The 25,072-nt window shown below is 44.3% G+C and overlaps 1 protein-coding gene across 1 annotated transcript in view; it reads left to right on the forward strand.

Annotated features, from left to right (window-relative positions):
- Positions 1 to 1,893: 1,893 nt before the first annotated feature.
- LOC137916114 (laminin subunit gamma-3-like) overlaps positions 1,894 to 25,072 on the forward strand; it is a gene marked incomplete at its 5' end in the record, with an annotated part of 51,193 nt that continues 28,014 nt past the window's right edge. The window contains 8 exons of the mRNA XM_068759215.1: positions 1,894 to 2,024; positions 3,875 to 4,041; positions 11,375 to 11,563; positions 12,517 to 12,634; positions 14,297 to 14,395; positions 14,990 to 15,126; positions 15,802 to 15,921; positions 23,107 to 23,305. Coding sequence (XP_068615316.1) covers positions 1,894 to 2,024; positions 3,875 to 4,041; positions 11,375 to 11,563; positions 12,517 to 12,634; positions 14,297 to 14,395; positions 14,990 to 15,126; positions 15,802 to 15,921; positions 23,107 to 23,305 — 1,160 coding nt within the window. The remainder of the gene's footprint in view (positions 2,025 to 3,874; positions 4,042 to 11,374; positions 11,564 to 12,516; positions 12,635 to 14,296; positions 14,396 to 14,989; positions 15,127 to 15,801; positions 15,922 to 23,106; positions 23,306 to 25,072) is intronic.

A 25,072-nucleotide genomic window follows, 5' to 3' on the forward strand; every position in this document is an offset into this window, starting at 1 on the left:
GCGGAAAGATGTACAGATGTGTCTGGTAGCATTTGAGAACGGGAAGGTTTCAGGTTAAGTGAGAAGCTATTTTATCTGAGAGCACCAACGGCTGAGTGAAACAGTCAGAGTATATCCTCCAGGAGGCGTAACTATGTCTGGAATCATCAGCTCGGTCTAACAAATAACCGTTAATGAGATATTTCTGTTATATTACCGGTACTGGCAAAACGAAGAGCAAGTCGCCATGCCGACGCCATCCAACAAGGGTTAAACTAATCAGGAACACATGTGTAGCTGATTCACTCCAGATGTTCCAATAAAGGCGCTCTGACCTCCTGATGCTCCAGAAGTATGTCTCTTAACACAACAGTCCCAGAACACACAGCTGGCCTGACTCCCAACACCCAGCGCTTTGAAGCGGGGCGGGGGGGCTGCTTGCCGATAGATCAAGAAAGCCCCCACAGAAGCAGCTCTTTTAATGATAACCCAACTTTTACTGCAGTGCTGCTCGTCGCCGTGGAGACTGAGAGGGCCGGGTAGCATCGCTTCTCTCTAATAACCAATTAAGCCACTACGTTCACTCGCTGAGCTAAACGTGTTCCTAAACTTGTTTTAATTGAATAAGATAAAGGACCAAAATGTTGCTAAGATTCCTCGATGCGCATTAATTAATTTACTAATTCTGCAGAGGAACTCGAGGATAAAGTCGTCTGTTTCTTCCTGGTGTGAAGAGAGTGTGGTTTTACCCATGTTTATTATCTTGATCAAATATATTAGCATGTAGCTTTTACTGTTAGCCAGTGCACATAAAGTAACGTCTGATTAGACATCATTAGCTCGGCAGCTATTCTGTCCAAAGTATTGGACAAATTCCATTTCGATTTCGGAGTGAGGATGGTCCTCAAAATCATTAAGCCTGTAGCCCCAAATATCCGCGGTAGACTCGGGGTTATCCTTTGAGGAACACAATGCGGTGCCTTCAGATGCGCTTAAATGCTGCAAAGACAGACTGCAGCACTTTGAGAACAACATGAACGAGGGAACTCGTCACCCGTGCTCTCAGTCTGAGGCCCCTCCGTTTCAGGCTCCTCTCCCATCGCCACACTTCAAACACGCCTCTGGGGAGAAGCTTCAAAACACACAGCCGCACCAACTTCTTCTCGGGTCGGACTCAAAGTCAGCAAAGAAGCCGACGCAAAGTTTCTCTGCAGCGCTTAGTTTTAAAGTTGATTTTGTTCGCCGGTGAGAGATTCCTCTTGTCGCTTCTTCTCCCTTCACCTGGCCTCTCTTTTATCTCCCACGCCACGGCCCATTTTCTCTTCCTCTGTTTGTGTTATCCCTCTGCACCCTCCCCTCTGGCTTCATCCTTTCTTTACCTTTGCAGCGGGCTCAAACGAAGGCGCTTAAATCATATCAGGGACGGGAGCTTTGCCAATATCCCATCCATTATAGTGAAGTAGTGCTGCGCTGTTGTCTTTTTTTCTAATGTGTTTTTCAACTTTTGTCTCCATTAATCCCTTCTTCGTTCCTCAGCTCCTTTTCTGACGTTAACTCAATTTTCTGCAGCGCACTCATTATCTCCCCATTACATCTGTTCCCTCCCCTGCTGTCACCCCATCACCCCGATCTCCTTCTCCTTAATCCACCGACTCTCCGTTCCAACTTCTTTTCTTCTTGCTGTCGACTCTTGCTCTATTTCATATCATCCCTTCTTCCGGCTCGCTCAACCGAGGCCCAGTTTATGTTTTTCTTCTCACTTCCTGTCTGGCTGCAAACGAACACATTGCCTCCCCACCCTCCTCCCCCATTCCTCCCATTCCAAGTGGGTGAGTTTGCAGTGTGTTTCCTCACATCTGTCTCACCCTGTTGGTCCCTTCTCTCCCCACCCCCACCTTTTATTGTTTTTTACAGGAATTGGTGACGGCCACTGACCTGCTCATCTCCTTAGACAGGCTTAACACCTTTGGAGATGAGTTCTTCAAGGATGCTAAAGTGTTGCGCTCGTACTTCTATGCCATCTCTGATTTCTCTGTGGGAGGCAGGTAAGACACACCTTTAAAAAAATGGCTACCCCTGGAACCTGATTTCTAAAATGTGTCATTTTAGAAGTTAAGCTTGAACTTTGAAAGACAAGCTTTGTTTGCTTTATCTTGTGGTGCAGTTTTCTGTTTTGCATTTAAGCAAGTATAATACATGATTCTTTGGCAAATATTATTTTAAGGAAACACAATTGCTGCCTTAGGAGGTGGGGGGATGCGCGCTCGGTGCACCGTTTGATAAATGAGCCCAGGGTTCATGTCCTACATCTGCAGGAATAAGCTCATAAAACATTTGGTTAAGGTCAGGAAAAGGTTTTGTTTGGATGCTGAAAAATTAATTGTGACCAGCCTGGTGTTTCCAGCTGGCTTTGACTTTTTCAGTGTTTAACTTCATTATGAACAACAACAGGTAAAAATTAAAAAGCCCTCATGCGGTTGATAAGAATTAATAGAGTCGCATTCAAATATTGATCGGTATGCAAATCTGAACAGAATCGTCAGAGGACAAACAGACAAGTATTAAAAGCCTCAGCTTGTTTACAAAATTTATTTTGTTGCTCACATTGCCGTAAAATGAGAATAAACCCAAAACAAACCCTCCCCTCCCTCCACGTCTTTTGGTATTAATCAAAGTAATGAGATAGGACATGGTGCCAGAGACCTGGCTGCACCTTGGCACAGCAGGTGGAAGTGGACGATTAGGTTGTTGAGACGAAGCCTTCAGGAAGAATATAAATCTGATCTGACACCTGTCATAAACACTCAGGATCACCGCGGCGGCGTGACAGATTAACAAGACGAGCCCGCCGCACTCGGAGCAGGGACCAGCAGGACAGCATGTTAGCCTGGTGGCGGCATGCCTTTACACCTCAGTGCTACACCGCGCGTCGTGCAAGTCGCACGCAGCGGCTGAAGAGTTGCAAGTTCTGCAGATTAGGTAGAATCCACAGGAATGAAAATGCTGCTCACGCATCTCCTGGTCCTGACGTTACATTGGAGACATTGCATGTCCCCCCCCCCGCCGTAACTGTACATATGCTGCCTTCACGGTTCAGGTGATCCCTCTGATAGCACGTTCAGGTAGAATTCTAGTCAGGCCGAGGAGTCCAGTTTGACTCTCGCAGACAAATGTATGGATTGGCAGCAATTTAGAGTTCCTCGATTATTGTTGTCTCAGCGACAGCGGAAATAACTGGGTCGGAGCCTCAGGCAAGCATATGTCGAAATCCGGGACAGCTGGCCGAATTTGACAGAGCCTGCAATTCAGCGACGTGTCCCCCTCCCCATGCCCGTCCCCGTCCCCGTCCCCTGTCACTCGATGAAAGCGAACAACACCGCCAGGAACTATTACACACAGAAAGGAGTCGCGACTCCTGGGCTTCAGAGGAAATTAGACTCTTTCCAAATTGAGAGAGGAAGGAAATTAGCTCATATTCATTTCTTCTTCTGGCAAAAAAAAATGGAATTAATAAATCCAATGTACGTCACAGTGAATTCCTTATCTTTATTCATACAGAATAATGCGACATACAGATAGCATGCGCACACACAAGTGAAACGTTATTGCTTCAACACGTGCGAAAGCTGAATCGTGGAATAGCACAGTTGCTGAAGGGGAAGGAAAACGCAGTCTCATCTCAGGCCACGTTTCCACTCCTGAAAGATGATAGGAAGTGACAACTCCTTATGGAGGAGTCACCTTCTCCTTCTCGCCTCTCCTTCGCCTTATGCTCCTTTCACTGTCGCCATATTATGCACACAGTCCAGCAAGGCGGGGGGGTAAAGGAAGTGTGTGTGTGTGTGTGTGTGTGCATAGGACATGTTGCACAGCTATCTGTTTCTCTTTCCCTCAGATGTAAGTGTAATGGTCACGCCAGCGAATGCTTAGAGGAGGCCGACGGGAGGCTGGTGTGCTCCTGCCAGCATCACACAGCGGGGGATGACTGCCAGAGATGCCACCCCTTTTACCAGGATAGACCCTGGGCCCGGGCCAACGGGGACGCCGCCAACCAGTGTTTGAGTGAGTAGCCTGCTTCCGGTGCGCCTCCCGGTGCATGAATTCCAGTGAGGAGCTCAGGCTTGTCAAAGCTCCTGTAAAATTCATCAAGGCTGCTTTCACCTGCCTCTTCTTTTGGCCGCTCCTTGATTCGGGGGGTCCCCAAAGTGGATTTTAACTTCTCAGTCGGCGTTATTGAAGTAGTGCCACATTCCAAACAACCCTTCCCATTTGGGCTTGTACACCCACTGCGAATGGGTTTGGAACAGGACACGCTAATATCTCTAGTTCCAGCTTTATATAACGCATGAAAGCATTTTGAGTGGGATCAAACGGTAATAAAATGTGTGTCTTTTGGGGCTGGATTAAAGCACCTAAGCATTTTTAAAAGCTTCTAATGCTGATATATTTAACGCTTTTATTTCATGTTGAATGTTTGTATGTCTGAATACACACACATTTGCTGGCAAACTCCTGGTTCAGCGCATCTTTCAATATGAATTAGCATCAGAATTATCAGGTTTGGCTTATCATACTGTGTATAAGCAGTACGTGTAATTGCCTGTGGCTCACAAATTATATTTGTTTTTTTTGTTGAATTCTATTAACCAGCGAGCTCGTTTTAATTACTCTAACACTCGGTTCAAAGCAGATGGCGTCTTGAATCGAGTGCTGCGCCCAACTTAAAAAATGCAGTATATTAATAAGTGAGCATATGCAGTGTCAAAGCAAAAATAATGCATACTCAGTGTAATTGTACCAAAAAAAAAGTTATTCTCTCTGCAATCTTTAACATAGCTGAGTAAAGCCGTAATGATGGTTCTCTGTGTTGGACCAACAGCAGGGCATTCTGGCTCTGTGTGGCGACGCGTGCGGGGTGTACCCCGCCTCTCAGCTGAAAGTCATGCATGCTATTATTTTTAGAGCGTGCATCAGCTGTCTGAACATTTGATATGTGCACTGTTTTTAATTGTTAATGTATTTGCGTGTGTCTGAAGCATATATTATAGACCCTCGCAGTCGTGTCTTGTAAAACCTAGTTGCATGACGTGCATTTTTCGCTTTGATTTGGAGTTGAGCTCACGTGTCAGATTCCTCACATATTTCACTTTTGGATCTCTCAATAAGAGGAAGGATCTAATGCACAAACACTTTGCAGCGTTGATCCTAATTACAGTTTCTCCACAAGGACATCTTTGAAAGGTGATGATGAGTCAAAGCATTTGCGATGCAGTTATGTTCGCTATTTACAAGGACAGCCATCACCGCTGGTAGAAGACGACCATTACTGTCAGAAACCTGAGTGTTGCTCAATTTAATAAAGAATCTGTTAGCAAAGAGAGCAAGCTATGAAAGTCTTGCAACCTTTTTTTGCACCTAGAATATACAACCGGAATATAAGACAACAATTAAGATAACATTTTAATGTTAGAAAATAATCAAAAAGTGACAAGCGGTCATTAAACTACTTAATTTCTGTGGTGTCTTTTGCTTAGTTAACTCATCAGCTATAAATACTCGTTATCGGGCTTTTCTGGCTCCGGTAAATTGAACTGGATTTAAAACATCTGAGCCAAAACTGTTATCTGTTATCTCTCAATTCCAAATAATTAACCTGAAGCCTCATATCACATTCAGGCATCCAGGAAAATCCAATTCCAGCAGACTTTATGAAATGTTTATCTCGGTCGGTGCAGTGTTTGTTTCTGTATTTGTGCACGTATACAAATGATACGAATCAAGTGTCAGATTGCTCAGGTCATGCGTATTAAACTGGGGTGGTGTGACGTGAATGCCAGTAAACAGCAAGCAGAATGGCTGAAGCCCAAACACGTAAAGATGCAAAAGTGACCCCGCCGGTGACTCATCCAGCATCGTAACACCTGCCAGTGGGCGGGACATAGTAGACAGCATGTATTTGATTGTTTGATTGTGCGTGGGTGCGTAGAGTATGTTCGTGTATGGCGGGCGGTGTAGTGTGATGTCATCCTCCTCAGCAGTCTTCCCCTGTGAGACTGGAATCGTTTTAAGGCGGAGCATGCGTTCATTCCGTGTTGTCATCAGCTTAGCCCGAGGCTGCTCCGGTAAGCAGACTGTTCACATCACTTCCTGCCACTGATTTAAGGACGGAAGTTGCGCTTGCAGCTGGGTGGATGTGATCTTTTTCCTTGAATATCTCTAGAGCATTTCATAAAACATCAGAAACCCGACCCTCCGGAGAAAACGCCTTCTGTGAACTTTAATGGATGCAGAAATTGATTTGACCGTAAATTGAAGATAAAACTCCTCCTCTAGTGTGTGCGTGTGTGTGTGCGTGTGTGTGTGGGTGTGTTTGCTTTAGGGAAGCGTATGGCCTTCTTTGTTGTGATTGTTTCTCACCTTTGTCAGCTGTAACACAATCTAACGAGAAAACAATTCAACCTGCTCCTTTTAGTGCTGATAATAGAGCCTAATAAGTTCTTGCAGTCCTCGTTAATCATTTAGAAAAGGACTATCATTATAATCTTTGTCTTTTGCTGAATTAGCTCCTGCAATTTTCCATTTGGATTTACATCTTTGTTGCTCTCTGTCCAAATGGAAATGCTATTTCAATCAATCACTCTTTTTTTATCCATATTTAATGACATATTACTGCCTTTTAAAACGGCACGAGGTCTTAAAATTGTGTCTACAGTCTAATATTTAGAGGAATTGATTTGTGATTAAGTATTTGTGACAAGTTCAAAAAGATAAAACTGAAATGATGCTGAATCAGATTCAGTATTGATTTATGTGTGAACATTCTATTAAAACTTAAGTTGCCCCCATCTTCCTGAGATGCTAAAGATGAAAGCCGTGTTCCTTCCTCACCGGTATCTGAGCCAGTAAATAGTTACTGGCCAGATTTGCAAAGGAGCTGCGTTTGCCAGGTTTCGTGAAGTGCTCCTATTGAGGCTAGTCAGTTGGAATTCGTTCTTGGACCAAGCTCATAACTCAAGTCACTTTTATGTTCAAATACATTTTTCCCTTATAAAAAAGTATCCGTTCCGGCCATCTAAAACACTCAAATCAACGCTAATAACAATGGAAAAAATCTTGGATGGTACGTAGACACTTTATTCCGTATTGTATTGTAAAATATTGCGCACAGGCTTGCTTGTATCTTGAAATGCTCGTCTGTCAAAGCACTTGGATGTTGGGGTATTACAGAACTGTCCTTGGAAGTAGCATTGAAAAATAATCTTCCTGAGTCAATTCTGACTCCTTGAATTCAAGTTTATGTCTCCTTTTTTATAATTGCAGTATATTCAAGGTGCTGCCAAGCCGTAGTTATCTGTATTTTAGTGAAATAGTGGATGTCATCTGTGTGTACATGGAAAACAGATCTGAAATTATCTCATCAGTAGTAGCAAATTGGGCCTAAAACAGAGCCCCGCAGGATGCCACCTATCATGTCTATTCCATTAAAAGAACAGGCATCCCTGATTACGTAGAACTTTGATACCTGAGCACTGCTCTGGTGTTACGAACAATGTTGGTGCATAATCAGCAATGCTTTTACTTTATTTTTGCCAGACCTCTTATCAACATTTCTCATCTGTCCTTACACAGGTAGCAGGGAGATTAGCGTGTTGGTGAGATAGAAGTTCGTATGCAGTGCGATGCCTCAGGGAGCGGTATCTTATCACTGCCGGTGTTCTACTCTAGCTGGTACAACATCCCATTTGTCTGGCAAATTAGATGTAAAAATGAGGAATTACTGTGCCTGTGGGGAACGTGGTCTCTCTACGATGGACTCTGCAAAGCCAAGGAATTAGTTATACGAAAGGACAGAAGACAATAAGATGGGGAATTGCATCACATGTCCTCCTCCCCAACGTGTCGTCTTGCTGATGACAGTTTAGCAGTCAGTCAGGAAGTGTGGATTCTCAATGCTTTTTTCTTATTATTATTCCCCCCCATAATTCCAGGCCTGCTACTCTCTCAAACCCCAACATTAAAAGCCAAGGTTCCATACATTGTTTGTATTACTTCATATTTTCCCAGCTTAGCATACTTAATATAAAACATATTGTTCCCTGTGTTTGTTTAACTGTCATTGCCGTTTGGTTTCTGCGTTATGAAAGCATTTTTATAATACGTAGGGATTTCCAGTGCCCAGACTGACGCTGACTCACAGTAACCACGGCCAATTCAATAAAGCCAAGTTTGACATTGCACACGGTGTTCCAGCGTTCTATATGATATTGTACCGAGAGCTCATTGTGCACCATCAGTGGCTGTGTGCTGTAAGTACCTGAGATACAAAAGAACACGACTGTCACTGTGTGCCGAGGCTATTTTCCGTGAGACAAAGCGCCTATACCTGCACCATATGCAAATGTAAATCTTACAAAGCCCTGGGCAAGGAGTCTAAATGCTGCAGCGCCTGCCTCTCAAGAGAGATTATTTTTATAATCTCACTGGGGCATTTCTCTTTTCACACAGACACAATGCGTGTTTTTTTTCTACTGTGGAGGTTTACACTTGCAGTAAAAGGCGCACACGCTGATTCAGATAGCTTGTAACGTGTGGCAATCCCTGACTTTTAGCTTTAGCTGAAACAGCTGGTCATTAATACCATCTTTAACTGATGACATCACCAAACCAAACCTGTTCTGAGGGATGTGGAATTGGATGTGGAGATCATATTTTTGAGGCATCAGTCAAATATGTCTCATGTCTTCCACAAAGTATAGTTTCGGACATATATTTTGTGACTGGAGAGCGAGAATCATTTTGTCCCACCTTTCAGATCGGCGGCTCCCAAAAGTCAAAAGTAAAAAAAAAAGTCTGACTACTTCAAACGATTTGCTTCGTTGTCTTCTGTGTGTGCACCGCTTGTATCGTCATCCCACACACACACATTTAAACTGTTCTATCTGTATCGCTATCACTCCTCTACCTGCTGCAGCTTAATATGCTCCTAATAATGTGTTTAATGGGATTTCTTTTTATTCAAGGCGGGCGGTGTTCAGAATCAAAGGCTTTGTAGGACACAAAGAAATACGCATTCATGTAAAAGAGCTGAGGTTGATGCAAAATAACTCTAGAAGTACACCCAACCCAATAAAATAAAGACGTATTTGTCGTTCACCTTACATTCTTCATCCATAAACATAAACAGGGCTGAGACGGTATCGGAAGATGAAAAGCGAGCGAAACTTAAAATAAATGAATGAAATCAATCGTGAATGACTAGAGAAACAACGTTTAAGCTGAGCGTCGTCTCGCTGCAAGTCATTGAAGCACGTAATAAACAAACACACTTTTCTTGAACTCGCTCGGAGGGACTAGAAAGCTAGATGTTCAGTTTGCACTCTTTTCAAAACAGAGATCCACAAATGAAAAATATTTTTCCTTGATTAATTTCAGACATGAAATAAATTCTGACATGACCCATTGTGCTCCTATAATAAAAAATAAAAACAATACCTACAAAAATGACATGACACTCGATGAGATACTTAAAAAAATAAAAATACAACTTTTTACAATGGTAGCAGTTTATTAAATGGCGCCCACAGTTCTAATGTCCATTATTAAGCAGCAAAAGGAAGGTGGCAGTTCTCATTAGGACTCAGAGAGCAGGACAGCGTCGTAGGAAATGGATCCCCGGACTTATTCACTGGGACAGACCCCGGCTGTGTGCTATTTACAACGGTAAGTCTTTGAGGCTATGTGAGCTCAATTTATGTGAAATATTAACTTTGAAATACTCCCTGCTCCCGGCAGTTTTCAGAGCAAACACGCTGCTCAAACAAAATCCTTCCGAGAGCAGGTTTTCTTTTGGATGGGTCATATATCTCCGCAGGAAACTGTTCCAGCAGACCTTTTGTCTCAGAAACGTGCATTTGATTTACTTGTCACATCTTCAAATGACGCGCACGGTCCGACCCCATGATTGACTGTCTTCATCCTCTCTATTCATTATCCTGGATGTCTTTTTTTTTACTGTTATTTCCTTTTTTAGGGAATATTTCAATCAGCCTCAAGAGGATTTTTGGTTGACTAGCGGCTAGCTAATGGTTTCGCGGTGCGTTTCTTCTTCACAGGAGGTTTTGGAAGAGGCTGATTTCCATCCAGGAGTAGATTACTGCGTAAGGAAAATCTCAAATGAATTAGTGTTAATGTGCAGTGGGGATTATTTACATTTATATAAAAGGCGTGTTAACACTAATGTGAGCATCACTGTCTGGTAGACGAACCAATCAGAGAGTTTGAGACCAATCAGAGCTGGATGTTGACTGAATTTAGGACTTTTGAACTTGGTGGCTCGTTGTCTCTAACAATTTGTGTTGAGTTTTATTACTAAGCATGTATTTTATTACCTTAAACACGGTCTTAATAAAACCTAGTTTAATGTAAACTACATCTCAAGCTGCCTTTGCATCCTCTGACAGCGCTGATGGTCACTTGTCAAGCTCTTTCCACCCCTCAGAGCAGCAGCAATGCCACATGCGATGTGGGCGGGTGGACTCCGACGCACTGTGGCAACCCCGCAAACCTTCTTCAGCCTCTGAGATTTAATAACAATACAACAATATGAAGAGGTGACGGCGACTGCCGTCTGAGGAAGAGGAGGAAGAAGGTGCTGCTGGGGGAGAGTGGGCCTTCAATCATCAGGCGTTATGTTACAGAGGGAGAAAGCATCGCTATTGGCAATGTTTATCACTGTCGGCTCGTGCGTGGCTGTAAACGGCTGGAGTTCTGTGCATCCTGGGAATGCTGTGCTTTAAATTCTACATCTTAGCGTCAGAGCTGAAAGGGAATCGGCGACGGCGTTCACTTCTGAAGATGTCATGGATATATTCTACCACAGGAGGCTCTGAGGCAGCTGGTGCTTATTTCTTTCATTCTTTGAAATAAAGGTGATCGGCGCAGAGACTCTGTTTTAGTAGGAGGGAGTGATCATATTGCTAAAACACAGAGATCTTGATTCATAATAAAACGGGTAATTTCACCTAAACCCCCCCCTCGGGGTAACTGGTGAACTAAGGAGGGATTTGATGTGAGGGTACGAGAGCTGTGATGGTGTATTATCAGCTGAGTAATTTGCTCTTGTATAAACATGAATTACTGTTATCTAAGTGCCCCCTGACAGCCGATTGGCTCCTCATTAGGCTTGTGTGAAATGAGATTAGCAACGAGCCTCTAAATTATGATCCAATCCCAGTGCACGTAATCTCTCACACATCCCCTCTGTCCCTTTCTCCCGTCTCTTTCTGTCTTCTTTCTGTTTGCTCCATTGCCTCCTCTGCTTGCCTCCCGCCGGCTGCTTCCTGTCTCTCCTCACTTGACCTCCTGCTCCTTCTCGCTTTGTTTCCATCCCTTGCAGAGTGTAACTGCAGCGGGAGGTCGGACGACTGCGTGTTCGACATGGAGCAGTACCGGAGCACTGGCAGTGGGGGGCGCTGTGTGAGCTGCAGAGACAACACCGATGGGCCCCATTGCGAGCGCTGCAGGCAGAACCACCACAGGAAAGCTGAGGAGGAGCCATGCTTTCCATGCAACTGCAACACCAATGGTGAACTGAATATGCAAAGCCCGCCATTGTTGCTAAAACCCTCATACTAATCCGTGCAAATATCATTACTTTTGTTTTCCTGCCATGATGAGACATTTAATTATGCTCAAAGTGGATTGCTATATTGGCGCCACGGGGCACGATAAGCTAGCTTTAGCCGCAGACAAAAGTGACACATCGGATAGATTGCTGCAAATCAAGTACCCAGATTATTTTAATCATTAACTGCATTAATTTTTAACCTTGCCCAACTGTCAATCGCTGCCTGGGAGCGGAATCGCTGTGATTTCTGCAGCCTTCGTCTCACGCCTCGCATAACGGCGTGCTTCCCAAAAGACCATGAGGGAAATCCATGACTTTCACTGGGCTGTTGTGCATCGATCGAGCCGACTCACTGACCCCCCCCCATCAATGAAGCGACTCCGCTGTAATTAATCCAAATGTTAAAGCCCTCTTTTAGTTGCGGCGCCATTGAATGTTTTCTCTCTTAATTACGCCTTCATCAGTGGCGAGCGAGACGGCCAGAGGGAGGAATGAACAGGTGCTTCAGCCCTTTTCCCTCCACGCCTCCTGAGCGATGTCAGGTGATTGCACAGAGCTGTTGGAGAGCATTATGCGAAGACGGGTTTGAGTGGACTCCATTAGGCGTCCTTTTCTCTCATGCCCATAAAGCTCCGGTTGGTCTTTGCTCTCCATTACCTGAAGCTACATCATGCATTGTGATTGCAAGGTTATATCCCGCTCTTCCAGGCTCATCTCTGGGGAGGGTTTTGAGCAGAAATTCAATATCAGGCAGGTTTTCACCTTTATGACAGACCATTATGATGCATTGACCAGTTCACAATAGCAATAACATTTGAGGCTCTTATTTATAATACCGCGACTTGTTTCCCTTTTTTGTCTTCCTCTGTTCCCTTTTCCTTCGCGGCCTGATTCTCTCCCCTCCCTCCCAGGTTCGGTGAGTCTGCAGTGTGACGGCGAGGGGAGGTGTGCGTGTCAAGTTGGCGTGACGGGGGAGAAGTGTGACACGTGTCAGGCTGGCTTTCACTCGCTGGGCCCCGGTGGCTGCAGGTGAGCAACGTGCACCGACACAGTTTGGAAGTGTGTCCAAACATTGTGTGTTGTATTATCCACTGCTTCCCAGAAATGATGTCTGATATCAATCATTTATTTTACTTTTTTTGTCCACTTTGGAATCATTTTGCGTTTCCTTGCAGGCAGTAATTTATAAATGTGTTCTATTAATTGAGGTGGAGCCCCAAACAGGGGAAATAAATAATGCATGCATATGAATATTGTTTTTCTATATGATTGTGTTCAGTGGGTTAGTGCATTACTGTGAAAAATGTGTTATTATAGTCGTATATAGTATGTAGTTTCCAGATATATGAGGCTCTGCAAACTTGTCCTTTGTTGCAGCTTGAAGATCGACTGACTTCATTGAGTTTGACGATGAAAAGCAGCAGCTTTCTGTGACCTCTGACCTCTGACATAGCCTCCTTGCGCATGAGCTAGCATATAAATATGCATCATGGGGTGTGTGTTAGTAGAAAGTTGCAGTATTTGCATCCAAAAGGAGTCCATCCTCACCCTTCCTGTCTCTGTACATGCCAGGAGAATCCTAACCTGTGATGACCCAGAAAACTCACCGTCAGTCTGTTTGTCCAGCTTTAGTATTAACATCATAATAATAAAAATAAAAAAAATCTAGATTATTTTATGGCCGATGCCATAAATCCGATAATTCTAAAGGCTCTCTTAATTCTACATTTCCTTTAAACTTGCTAAATATAGATTCCATCATCGTGCCTCTCCTGCTTTCTTTCTTAAACACCAGTTATTCCTCTTAATAAATCATTCATTCAGACTAAGCACTTGTCTGTTCTGTTCCTTGTTCCTGTTCAATGAGAAGCAAAGGTCGACGTGAATGAAAACTTTGAAGATCGATGAAGTTAATCTCAATAATCAATCTGATTATGACATCCAGAATGCGCCTATTGAATATGAATTAATGCCAATGCTGCTCCGTACCTGGTGGTCTGTGATGTAATACCTAACCAAAAGCATCATTATCTGCACGTTTAAGTTGTGTCTCAGGATTTAGGCGCTTTTTTATAAAAACCCATGACTCAGATTTTTATTTCAGCCCTTTTAATGATGAATATGTAGAATAATTCCAGAGGTTGCCTGAGGTCGGTTCTCACAGCTTCTCAATGGCGCCTCTCGTGTTCATGCAGGCTGTTGAGTTCAGGTGTGAATTTCACAGACCACTGGAGCAGAAAGGAGTACAGAGAGCTTGCCGTTGGATAATAGAATTATTTGTAATAGTGCCTCATTAAAAAATAGATTCTTGCGTTTCGGTTTCAGACAAAAGCAATCAATCAACGAGGCTAATCCAACCAATCTTGACATAATCCGATTCACTGCTGACCCACATGCTTGATTTCATTCAATGCTGTTTACAAGGCCTTTTAATTTTTGTCATATGTTGTCAAGCATAATGTTAAAAGAGGGCACGCTGCTGGGGAGGTCCAGGCCTGAGCTCGAAGGTGGGGGCCCTTGGACCCCTTTGAGGACCCTTCTCGGTTTCAGGGGCATCCTCTGTCCATCTGTGATCCCACTAAATTGTCCTTGTCTTGAATTATTCCTGCTCAGCAGCGTGTGTTTTTCTCCCCACATAAGTTTTCCAAGTGGATGAAAGTCTTTCGTCTTCCCGTCACTTCCTGTTTGTAGACCGTGCGGTTGCGAACCCAGCGGGAGCGTGGACGAATGCTCTCCTGTCGACGGGCGCTGTCGCTGCAAGCCCAACGTGGAAGGACAGAGCTGTGACAGGTACCGTAAGGTCGCTGCTGACTGCTTATTCATTTGGCTACAGAATTTGCTATTATTTTTATATATATTTGGCTGTTTCTGACCTTCAACATCATTGTAAGTGTTTATGACTTGTAAAAAAGTCTACATTCGCAGCTAAAGTCTGGAATAGAAAAGGTTTAAAATCATTTTCTCGTGACGCTCAGGGGTCAGATGGGAATGGAACATGTCAATAAACATTCTGCTCCTCGCCGTCCGGGTCTATCCCATTCCTGGAGGCCACGGGATGACTGATAAACTGGCTGTGATATTAGCGACGCGCCGAGCCCCAGGTTCCAGCCTATTGAATCATTTTGTGCTGCCCGTGTGTTGACTCATGTTTGCGGCTTGACGGATCATCATGCCGGCGTTGTTTCTGTCCCGCCCACATGCCGCTTACGGTTAGTATCTACAGGTCAGGGTTCCTCCTTCCTGAACTCTGAGCTGCAGCATCCGGAACCCTGAGAAATGTGAATTGCACCATGAAAAGGATGCAGTAAATATCTGCAATGAGGGAATGAATGCATGCAACTGACTATTGCAAGTGAGTGTGTGTGCATCCGTGTGTGTCTGCAGATGCAAGCCAGGCTTTTTCAACCTGCAACAACTAAGCCCTGCGGGATGCCAGCCATGTTTCTGCCTTGGACACTCGCTGGCCTGCTCCTCCTCTAATCACTATGCGGCCGTCAACATCACTTCTGACTTTATGGAAGGTATTGTTCCGGGCTCAGCAGCTGTTAACGGGGCTCCCTTGTAACTGTGGGGCTGTTATTGCCCAGATAAAATGAACAAGACCAACAGTGTTTGCTGTATTCTCTCTGAATCTGCAGCCTCTTTATTTTATTTAACTGCCATATTTGATCACGCCGCTGTTTATTGAAGGCCATGCGGTCTCACTTTCATTATGCAAAACCAATTTGCAGCCCATATTCGGCACAATGAAACGAGTTGTAAACTCAGGGAATGCAAATGTGAAGAAGAAAAGCATTCTGGGCCTTGGGTAAGCCTTGCATTCGTTTCAGTGCGCCGCTTCTGAGGATAGCATGCTAGATGACGGTAGCTGAAATATGAAGGTGAACCATCAAGAAAGCGTGGATCTGATCCGACCAAGTAATCTGGAACTGAGCCATGGTGCTCGTCGGTCCAGACATCTTTTACAAGCTTGTACATCAAACCAGCTTCTTGTAATCGCATGTTCCCTAGTTTAGGTTTTGAGATATCAAGGTCAGCCTGATCTCTCTGCTGGACACGGATAAATAAAACCCAACAGAAAGTTCATTTGCACTTGTGTCTGTCAAGACCTCAAACATTGAAGTGTTTTGCACTCTTCTCACCACATATGACCCTGTTTGAGATGGGATGTAAGAAAAGATCTGATCTATATCCAGATCAAGACGGTTGGACGGGGGAGTTCTCCGGGGGGCAGGAGCACCCGCTGCTGTGGAAGGAAGGAGAAGTCTATCTGCTGCCTCTTTCAGAGGAAGACATCGGCTTCTATAAAGCCCCCGGTGAGTCAGAACTTGAAATAATAGGGATGGGAACTCTGAGATGAGGACGGATTGTTACCTCAGCTTGTCTCGGAAGGGGGTATTTGTTGCCTGTTGCTATTGTGGTAAATATGTAAATTATGGTATCACCGGTCAGGGATCTGTGACTTTTGTTCTTTACTGAGATTAATCGTCATCTTTGGCATCGAGCCATGCAGCAGTTATTCTGACACCGTCCCGTCCGATCCGCGATCAAAGCCATTAGAACACATGTGTCAAACCTGTCCAGTGGAGGGCCGAGACACTCCAGGTTTCCTTTCCAACCATCTCTCCAGCAGCTGATCTCACTAATGCAGGGGTGTCAAACTCTGGCCCGCAGTGTAATTATATTTGGCCCGCGAGGCAATATAAAATTAATATTAGAGCTGGCCCGCGGGTTCTGTACCCGCGGGCCAGCTCCTATAATGCCATTTATTTTATTTGATGTTATTTATTTACACTGTTGTTTTATATATATTGTGGCAACTTTATTTTTCTTTTGAGACGCCCCTTTATCATCCACCGCAACGCCGTTTTATCATCCACCGCAACGCCCCTTTATCATCCACCGCAACGCCCCTTTATCATCCACCGCAACGCCGTTATCATCCACCGCAACGCCGTTTTATCATCCACCGCAACGCCTTTATCATCCACCGCAACGCCGTTTTATCATCCACCGCAACGCCGTTATCATCCACCGCAACGCCGTTATCATCCACCGCAACGCCGTTTTATCATCCACCGCAATGCCGTTATCATCCACCGCAATGTTTCGGTAATGAGAAACAAACCAATAAAGGAGGGAATGCGCTATAACTCTTGCTCATTCTATTCAACAATCTATTTCTATCTTTCTGTGTGTCAATCTTTTTCATGAAATGTTATACTCAAGTATGGCATTTTGTTGCAGGCAAGCATCAAGTGAAAAGAAAACAAAAGAGAGGCTGGCAAAGCATAGGGCTTTAAAAAATCTGGCAGACAGAATAGTGTTGTATGGGACCAGTGTCCCAAATGCTGAATGTCTGTATGATCAACTGAAGAACAATTGATCAGTGACTCTGTTTAAAGTGTCAGAAGAGGAGATAAATACCAGCAGTGAATTGATTACCCCCAATCTAAAAACTGTTCCTGGGACGCTGAAGATTCATCAGGTGACATCCTCAAAGCCAGGAGTCATCAACACACGGGAGGTGTCTTGCTTTTGTGGGGAAAATTGCACGTGCTATCCTACAATGTGCCATGTGTTATCTGAGGAAAGAGAAGATGAACCAGATAGCGACAACCTGAATGAGTTCCTTCTCTCAAATCGGAGGTGTTGATAATTAAAATCACCTGCTTTAGTAGCCGGCTGGAAGGAAAACCTGGAGCGTCTCGGCCCTCCGCCGGCCGGGTTTGACACCCCTGCATTAGAAGATGAGAGAATAAGCTGACCGGGCTACAGGACTTAGGGCCCATTTCTATCAGCCGCCCCAGCAGCATAGGCCTGAAGGAATTGGATGTCTTCACCATGCTGGAGAAGCAACAAAACGGAAATTGGCTTGGGCTCTTCCTCGTCCCCGCCAAGTCCGTTCCAGCCATCAGCTCGCGGGCCCTCCGGCCACCGTGCATCCCTCAGCCAGAGGCAAAACAGCAGCAATCCCATTAACTCTGCATCCTGGAGGTTTAATGCCCAATATGCAAAGTGAACGACCCCCAGTTTTTTTTTTTTTTAGAAAGACGAAAAGCTTACAGCCGGATGTGACAACGCCCGGTTCCTCGTGAACGTGTTAATAAGACAACGGTGTGCAAATTGGCCGGGCAAATGTGTTTGTGTGCATATGAGTACCATAATTAATGCTTGCATGCCCTTCCAAATATTTGTGTAATTATAAATGTACATAGTTAATGGTGTTTTTAAAAGTTGCTTTCTTCTTCCTTATTAAGGAGTTGTAGTCTCTGCAGGCTGACACACAGATTAGTGGCCCGACTGGCCGAGAGCAGCTTTGTGGCAGCCTCCTTATCTGCTCTGCCCAGCGCTTGTTTATGTTCTTTCTTGACATAATAAATGCAGAAATCTATTTCCTTGCCACCCCTATTAATGATCTAATTTTCTCTAGCCTTCTTTTTTTTTTTTCTGTATTGGGTTCATGTGTACAGTTACTTTTAAGATTAGAGCAGAGTGACAGCAGCTTTGCAAACAGCTCTGGAATTCACTCTCTCTCTCTCTTTCTATCACACACACACACACTAGCTCAGCTCTTTTTACTTTTAAATTGTATTTGCGCTGAAATCCCTCCACTGTGTTCTTCGCCAAAGTGGGAGATAATTCTGAGTGACAACTCCACATCGAACATCACACAATATGCATTTTCTGTGATTCCATTCGAATGTATTTGTCCCCGCAATTTGTCTCGGGCTTCGGCTGTCACACCAAGAACGGGATTCAATCAGCGGGATTTTATTTATTTTTTCTCCTTTTTAATTCAAAAATTGAATTAACTTAGTTCACCCAGCTCCAGAAATATCAGTATGATCCACAGGGCAAAACATGACAATTACTCAATAGTCTCTGACGAGGAGCTTTCAGACCAAACAGGAAGGATTAAAAATAATGTGAAATAGAAAGAAACTTCATTTGCACTTGTGACCTCACCTTTTTTCCTCCCTTAACCCGGACTGTCCATGATCACACCAGAATCTATCCTCCACTCGTGCTGAATGAAATGTATTCTGAACGCCAGACTGCGCTCAAATGAATGAAGGTATAAGTACGTGACTGTGTATTTGTGAGCTGCGATTGGGCACACAGTCTTCCTCTGGAACATGTGCGCCACCATTGTCCTCCTCCAAATCCGGGACATCTGCTTGACGGTTGACACAGATGCAGCTGAAGTCCCTGTGGTGCTCCAACAGACCGAGTACTTGAGCGAGGCTGCCAGGATCTATCATCGGCAAACAGGAAGCGCCTCCCCAACAGTTGCTTTGACCTGCCTCCAAGGACTGCGGTCACCACTTGAATCTGCCGGACAGTAACTGCAGCCGTCTTGGTCGAGATGCTTTCGTGCTGAAGGGGACATGATCGAACATAAATCCTTTCAGCCATCTGTTGAGGCCCTACCAATGGAGATCCTTTTCATATCTGAAGTGCCGGCCGACCTGCTAAGCCTGAAGCGGGAGGGAAACACAAAGAGAGGAAGACAGAAAGAGAAAGCCAGTGAAAAGAGCAGAATTTTAATGAAATACGCCCCGAGTAGACGGCAGGAGAGCAGCATATGCTTCCTCTGTGTTCAGTTGAGGAGTGACAGAGAGCGTAAGAAGAGCAAAGCTCCATGAGAGCAGCTCCAGGCTATATCTGTCACTCTGATTCAACCTGAAATTGCAGCTAAGAGCCTCACAATACCTGAGCGCTACCTGCGCCCAGGTCTGCGTGTAATTCAGTCTGTTGGCCTTGTCCTCAAGAAGTATAAGCAAAACATACAGGAGGTCTAGCAAATGGAAATGAGGGAACTGAGAGGAGAGGCAAAGGCCGCGGAGGAGAGAGGGAAAGAAGTGAGGTAAAAAGCATTGAAGGAAGAAAAACAAAAAGAAAGTCAGCATGGTGTCAAGGTGAAGAAGTGCTTATGGAAGGTTTGAGTGGGAGAGTAAAGAGTTTACTATGCTTGAAAGAAACTCAGATGTGCAGTGTTTTGTCTGGTTGCATCCTCCTTCCTCCACAGTGAACTCTGGTAAGTCACCTTACAGACGGTCAAGGTGTAGAGATAATTGTGAGGAATATTTGCAGCATGCATGGTTTCAATTTCTCCAAAGAGGAAATGAAGTGTGGAAGGCTTGAGTACATGGAGTACATCAAAGTGTGACTTCCCTCTTATTGGGTTCGTTTTCCGGTCACATACATTGTGCCTGCAGGCATTAGAGTTCAGTGTTTCACCGGGCATCCTGCCAGTATTAGCTTTAAAGTTTGTCCATTCAGCCTTTTCCGACTGCATTGGTCGATTTCAGACTTTAGCTGATGTTTGTCAAGGCAGCTGTGATGTAATTGAAATTGAGAGGATTTTATTTGCTTAGGCTAATCCCCCTGATTGGTTGTGATCTCCACCGCCTTCCCCCCGAAAGTTAGATGAGCATCTATCACTTGTTTTAATGGAGAGTTTCTCCAAGAGCACTGATCGCTCAGTCTGATGGCGCCATGGGTTGAGGCTTCGTTTTTGCCAGTGTTTGTTGTAATAAACTACACTTCAAGACTCAAAGGTATCAGGTGTACCATAGATTCATAGAGAAAAACCACAACAGTCACGACGGTAGGACTTTGTGAGATTTAGTGGCATCGAGGAGGATGGCTCTGAGCACATGACTTCAGGAGGAGCTTTGCCAACACGATGGGTGAGAAGAAACCAGCAGCAATAGAAGGTCTTGCATCCCTCGTTTCCCTCTCGCAATATGATGACAAAAAGTAGCAATGTGCAATTTCCTCCCAGAGAAATCTGCTGCTTCTTGCCCCTCATAAAGGTCTAGAATAGATCATCCCTCTAATCCAAATATTCAACACACTCACAACTGAAGCCTGGGGCGCTCTGCCCGGGGGCCAACATGTGCTGTCGGGGCATCTTTGAGAAGAGGAACCACGGCGAGAAGCATGGGGGTCTTGGTGAAGCTTGCATCATGGAATGCAGACATGTAGGCCGTGGGGTTTTTTGCAGGGCAGCCAGTTCTTTCTGCAGCCATTCCAGCTTGTTAGTTTTAGATCGAGGCTTAGCCGTGTGACACAATGTAGGGCAGAGAGGGGCAGAAGGTTTTGTAGAGTGTATGTTCAAATTCCGGATGCTTCCAATTGCAGCTTTAAGGAAGGGTATTTAGAGACATCTAAACTTTTCCAGTCTTTCCAATTTGCCGCACGAGATAAAGTAATGAATATAAATTCATGGCAATACGCTGACAGCGGATCACACTTACACATGAATAATTCTTTCATTGTTTTTTCATAGTGATTCATTACTATGGAGAGGAGCCCACCGGCGGGTACAATCTTGGATGGTCTATTAGGGCTGTGAGTAATTATGCTTTGGTTGCTCCTGCCCTCACAGACAGAGAAAGAACAGCCCGAGCCGCATGGATGCAAATCAGACTCCAGCAGAATAATGGCCAGCAAGCTGCATCTGCATCTGCATCTATCCACTCACTCCCATAAGGGAGCATTTTAGGAGAGAATATTAGCTCGGTCACACAATAGTGTCACTGAGCTCATTACCCAGTGCTATGCAAGGGATCTGCAGTCTATATTTCTTATTAGTAATTTAAAAAGTAATTTCTGTTGACTTTTATTTTCTGTGGACATGACTTGTGTTACATTACTCATTATTATGGCGCATCACTCTCCAAATATATGTAATTGCCTCTTCTCTTGCCCCAAAAATAGTGGCTCTGCTGAGACTGCTCTCATTTTTAAAGTTAATGGAGCAACGAGCCTCTGCTATTGGAGATGCCATTCTGTTGAGTGCAGCTTGAGTATATGGAGAGACCAAAACTTTATTACCGCAAATAAAGTTTTTGCACAAAGAAACAAAAATATAGCTGAATAGGCATCCGTGAATGATTCAATTATGAAGCAATAAGGTTTAAAGAAATATATTATTTTCTCCTGCTTCAGTCTTAATAAACACTAAACGTCTACTTGAGCTGCTTGGGTTTAAATTTGATCCAGTATCGGTGGCGGCCTGCCAGATTTCAGGAGCGAGTATTGATCGGTTATTTCATTTAGAGCCCCTATAAGTTGTTTATCTGCCTGTTAAGGCGTTTAGATGTGAGAGTGCTCAATGAAGGCATTCCTGTCTATTTGCTGATGGATTTAATCAAAGCCTCGTTTGTTCCGGACAAGTTGATTTTCTTTTCTTTTTTTTTTCCTAAGCCCCTGTCATCGATATATCAATTGTGAAAATACGCTGAGATGTGCAGCAGCTCGTCTCACTTGAGAACGTGTTTTGTTTTCGTGGGTGATGAAAATGAAGTTACAGTGACATGAATGATGCCTCATTGGGCCGGAATGTGTGACTGATCAGTCCCCTTTAATCGATGCCTGTATTTAATATCCTATAAATACTTGTGAATGCTGACTTTGAATAGCAGAGCGCTGTGCTTCATTCATTCGTGCAAACTCACACTGAAATAAAACGATTTGTGGATGGAAGCAGGAGTTTGGATCTTGTTTGAGAAACTCCTGCAGCTTATTAAAAACCAAGGAGACGCAGATTTTTGCATGTGAGCGCACAAATGGAAACAAAAATTAATTTAACTCCCCTACAAAAAAACATAAAAACAAGAGACACTTTAGCTGAAAAGATGCACAAAACAATACTAATATTACAATTTATAATTACACAGTGATTGGGAAAGCAAATATCTTTATTTATTGGACCATGAAATATTGGAAATAATGGAAGCAGAAGAAACAATTTAGACTTAATTGAAATAATAATTTCATTGTAATAACTTCATGAATTACTTTAACACCTCGCTGAGTAGTAAGTCAGCATCACCGAACGATGAGAATAAACTCAATTCAAGGTGGCAAAAAAGTGGAGCTTTACAAAAGTTTTGCAGGTCAAATAAAGACACTGATTTTATTCAGCCGTAGATATGACCTGCGGATGAACAAAAAAAGGCCTGGCAGAGATGATAAATGTAGGTTGTTGGTTGAGGAGAGCGACGACCAGACAGCTGAATTACTGTGAATGACGGCAGAGGCCCCTTGCAAGCGAAATCACCCACTCAAGTCCTCGGCACTCCAAACCCCAGAGGAGCTCAGGATGTACTTCACACATGATTACGCGCAAAAGCAAGGTGGAAACCAAGCGTGCAACCTGTCAGTTTTACCCACTCACTCAGCCAGAGCTGCTACGGAACGACAGCCTGGTTGTTTCTGCTCAAAGTTTTTTTTCTAAGGATAACCTCTGTGTGTTTTAGCAGCTGGTCAATGAATTACCCTAGTGGTTGGTAATTACACTTAGAGTCCTGCAGTGCTTCAGGTGGACTTGTGTGAGCTCTACCCCTCTGGCCTCAGACACTGACATCGACTCAAAAAGAAAGGAACAGGCGGGGGTATTAATAAATCTACCCTAAACAGTGTTTTATCTTGGAATAATAACGCTGACTCACTCACCTCTCCATCATCCCATCTCATCCCTCCCTCAGAGAAATTTCTGGGTCACCAAGCCTCCAGCTACGGCCAGCTCCTCTCCGTCACCTTCACCTCCGAGACGGCCGAGCTGCTCCCCGACCACGTCACCTTGCTCCTCCAGGGCTCTGGAATCGCCATATCCGCTGACCTTTCACCCCAACCGGTGCTGGACGAAGACCCCGACCTCACGCCGCGCCGTTCGTTTAGCATCAGGTAAGAGAATGCGTGCACGGTGCCGTCAGTGCAGGCATCTGCATGCATGCGTTGTAGCTGGAGATTGTCTGTCTGTTTGTTTGTCGGATTGTTAGCAATATAACTCAAAAAAGTTACAGACGGATCTTGATGAAATTCTTAGGAAATGTTGGGAATGTTACCAGGATTAAATTCTGGTGATGATCCAGAAGAGATCCTGGATTCTGGAACACTTTGAAATGTACATTAACATTGCAGTCAATGGAGCTTCAAAATGTATTCCTCAATATCTCGGTCTGTATTCCTCAATCTGATTATTGACCGATGTTTATGGAATTTGACGCAGTCATGTCGGATGGTCATGCAGTGATTTTTGGTGTAAATCACAGTATAGGGGGACTGAGGTGCTTGGTGGAGGTCTGTGCTCTCTGAGTGCTTTTATAGTTTATATTTATATATGTATATATATTACTGCTGAGCTTAAGAAAGAAGCATTTGCCTGCATTTGCTTTCCGCTGCGTCTCCCTGTTGATTTCCTCCTCATGATTTATACAGCGTCCACAGAGGGCCGACTATCCAGGACACCCTGTACTGATTATAGCGCTCGGCGTTTGTGGTCCCAGCAGCGATGAAGCCAGCTCCCTTACGCTCTGGCTGTCAGAGCATAAGGCGGTTCCAGAGCGGCAGAATTATATTTCCATGTTATACATTTAGCAGATGGTCTCACCCTGAGTGACTTGAAATGTGTGCAGAAGTGAAATGACACAGAGGTCAGCATACGTGCGACAGAGCGATAGTAAAGGAAGGGGGGGGTGAAAATTATGCTGACATGACAACAAATGCAGCCATTGGGAAATAAAGCAGTCTCCAGTGTAAACAGCACAACGGCTGGTTCCGGATAAATGCTAAAGCAGCATTCTAAAACACAATGAGGATGCATCCATTACTTTCTTGTTGGAAATCAGAATTGAATCATTCTGCTGTAACAAAACTGCAAGAATGCACAAGGAGCTGATGCAAAAGGTGCATGGTGTCCACAAGCAAATCATTAACTAATATTGTTCCTGCTAATGTTGCTCACCTGTGGGTTTGGGTTTGGATTCAGTGAGATATGGACCAATAACAGTGCGTTTGCTGCTTCCTAGACTGTTGAAAGTGGCTAATCTGCATCTTATATAGGCAAGAAAACGTTCAAATTATAGTCCCAAAAGGACATCGGCAAATCCTTGATGCTTTTTGGCAATATAAAATAGTTCTTAAAAGGTATTTAACTTTTATAAACCTGCAGACAGTTTGGCAGGAGGACTGTGAGTGCGAATTTAACCTGCATGAAAACTAAAAAATCTATTCAGTCCAGAGCAGTCAGAAAAATAATTTATAGTACTAGCATGTTAAACTTCTGAAAAGTGTGTTCATTTCTGCACTCAATCAGTCGGCAAACTAAACTCATTTCAGTTCATGAGGAAGGAGTGTAAAACAAAACGCAGTTTTCACTGTCTGAAACAACTGACAGAAGGTATTAAACATTTCCATGGTATTGTAGTTTTGCGAGAAGCCCCTGTGGTATCGGTGAGCAGCGCCGTAGCTGGAACGCGGCGTGGATCCGCGGCCCCAGGGTGCAGCGTGTGGGCATTTGTTGTCCATTTCCACCCAACGCTGAGGCTTCAGGTTCGACTGAAGCAGCCACAGACAGCCGGCGGATAGACCAACGTCATTGATCCTGATGAGGTCAAATTGGGCATCGGAAGAGGATAATTGCAGCCGTAGGGACACGACAAGCATCCAGAC

The sequence above is a fragment of the Brachionichthys hirsutus genome, unplaced genomic scaffold, assembly GCF_040956055.1.
Source record: "Brachionichthys hirsutus isolate HB-005 unplaced genomic scaffold, CSIRO-AGI_Bhir_v1 contig_638, whole genome shotgun sequence".
Taxonomy (NCBI): Eukaryota; Metazoa; Chordata; class Actinopteri; order Lophiiformes; family Brachionichthyidae; genus Brachionichthys; species Brachionichthys hirsutus.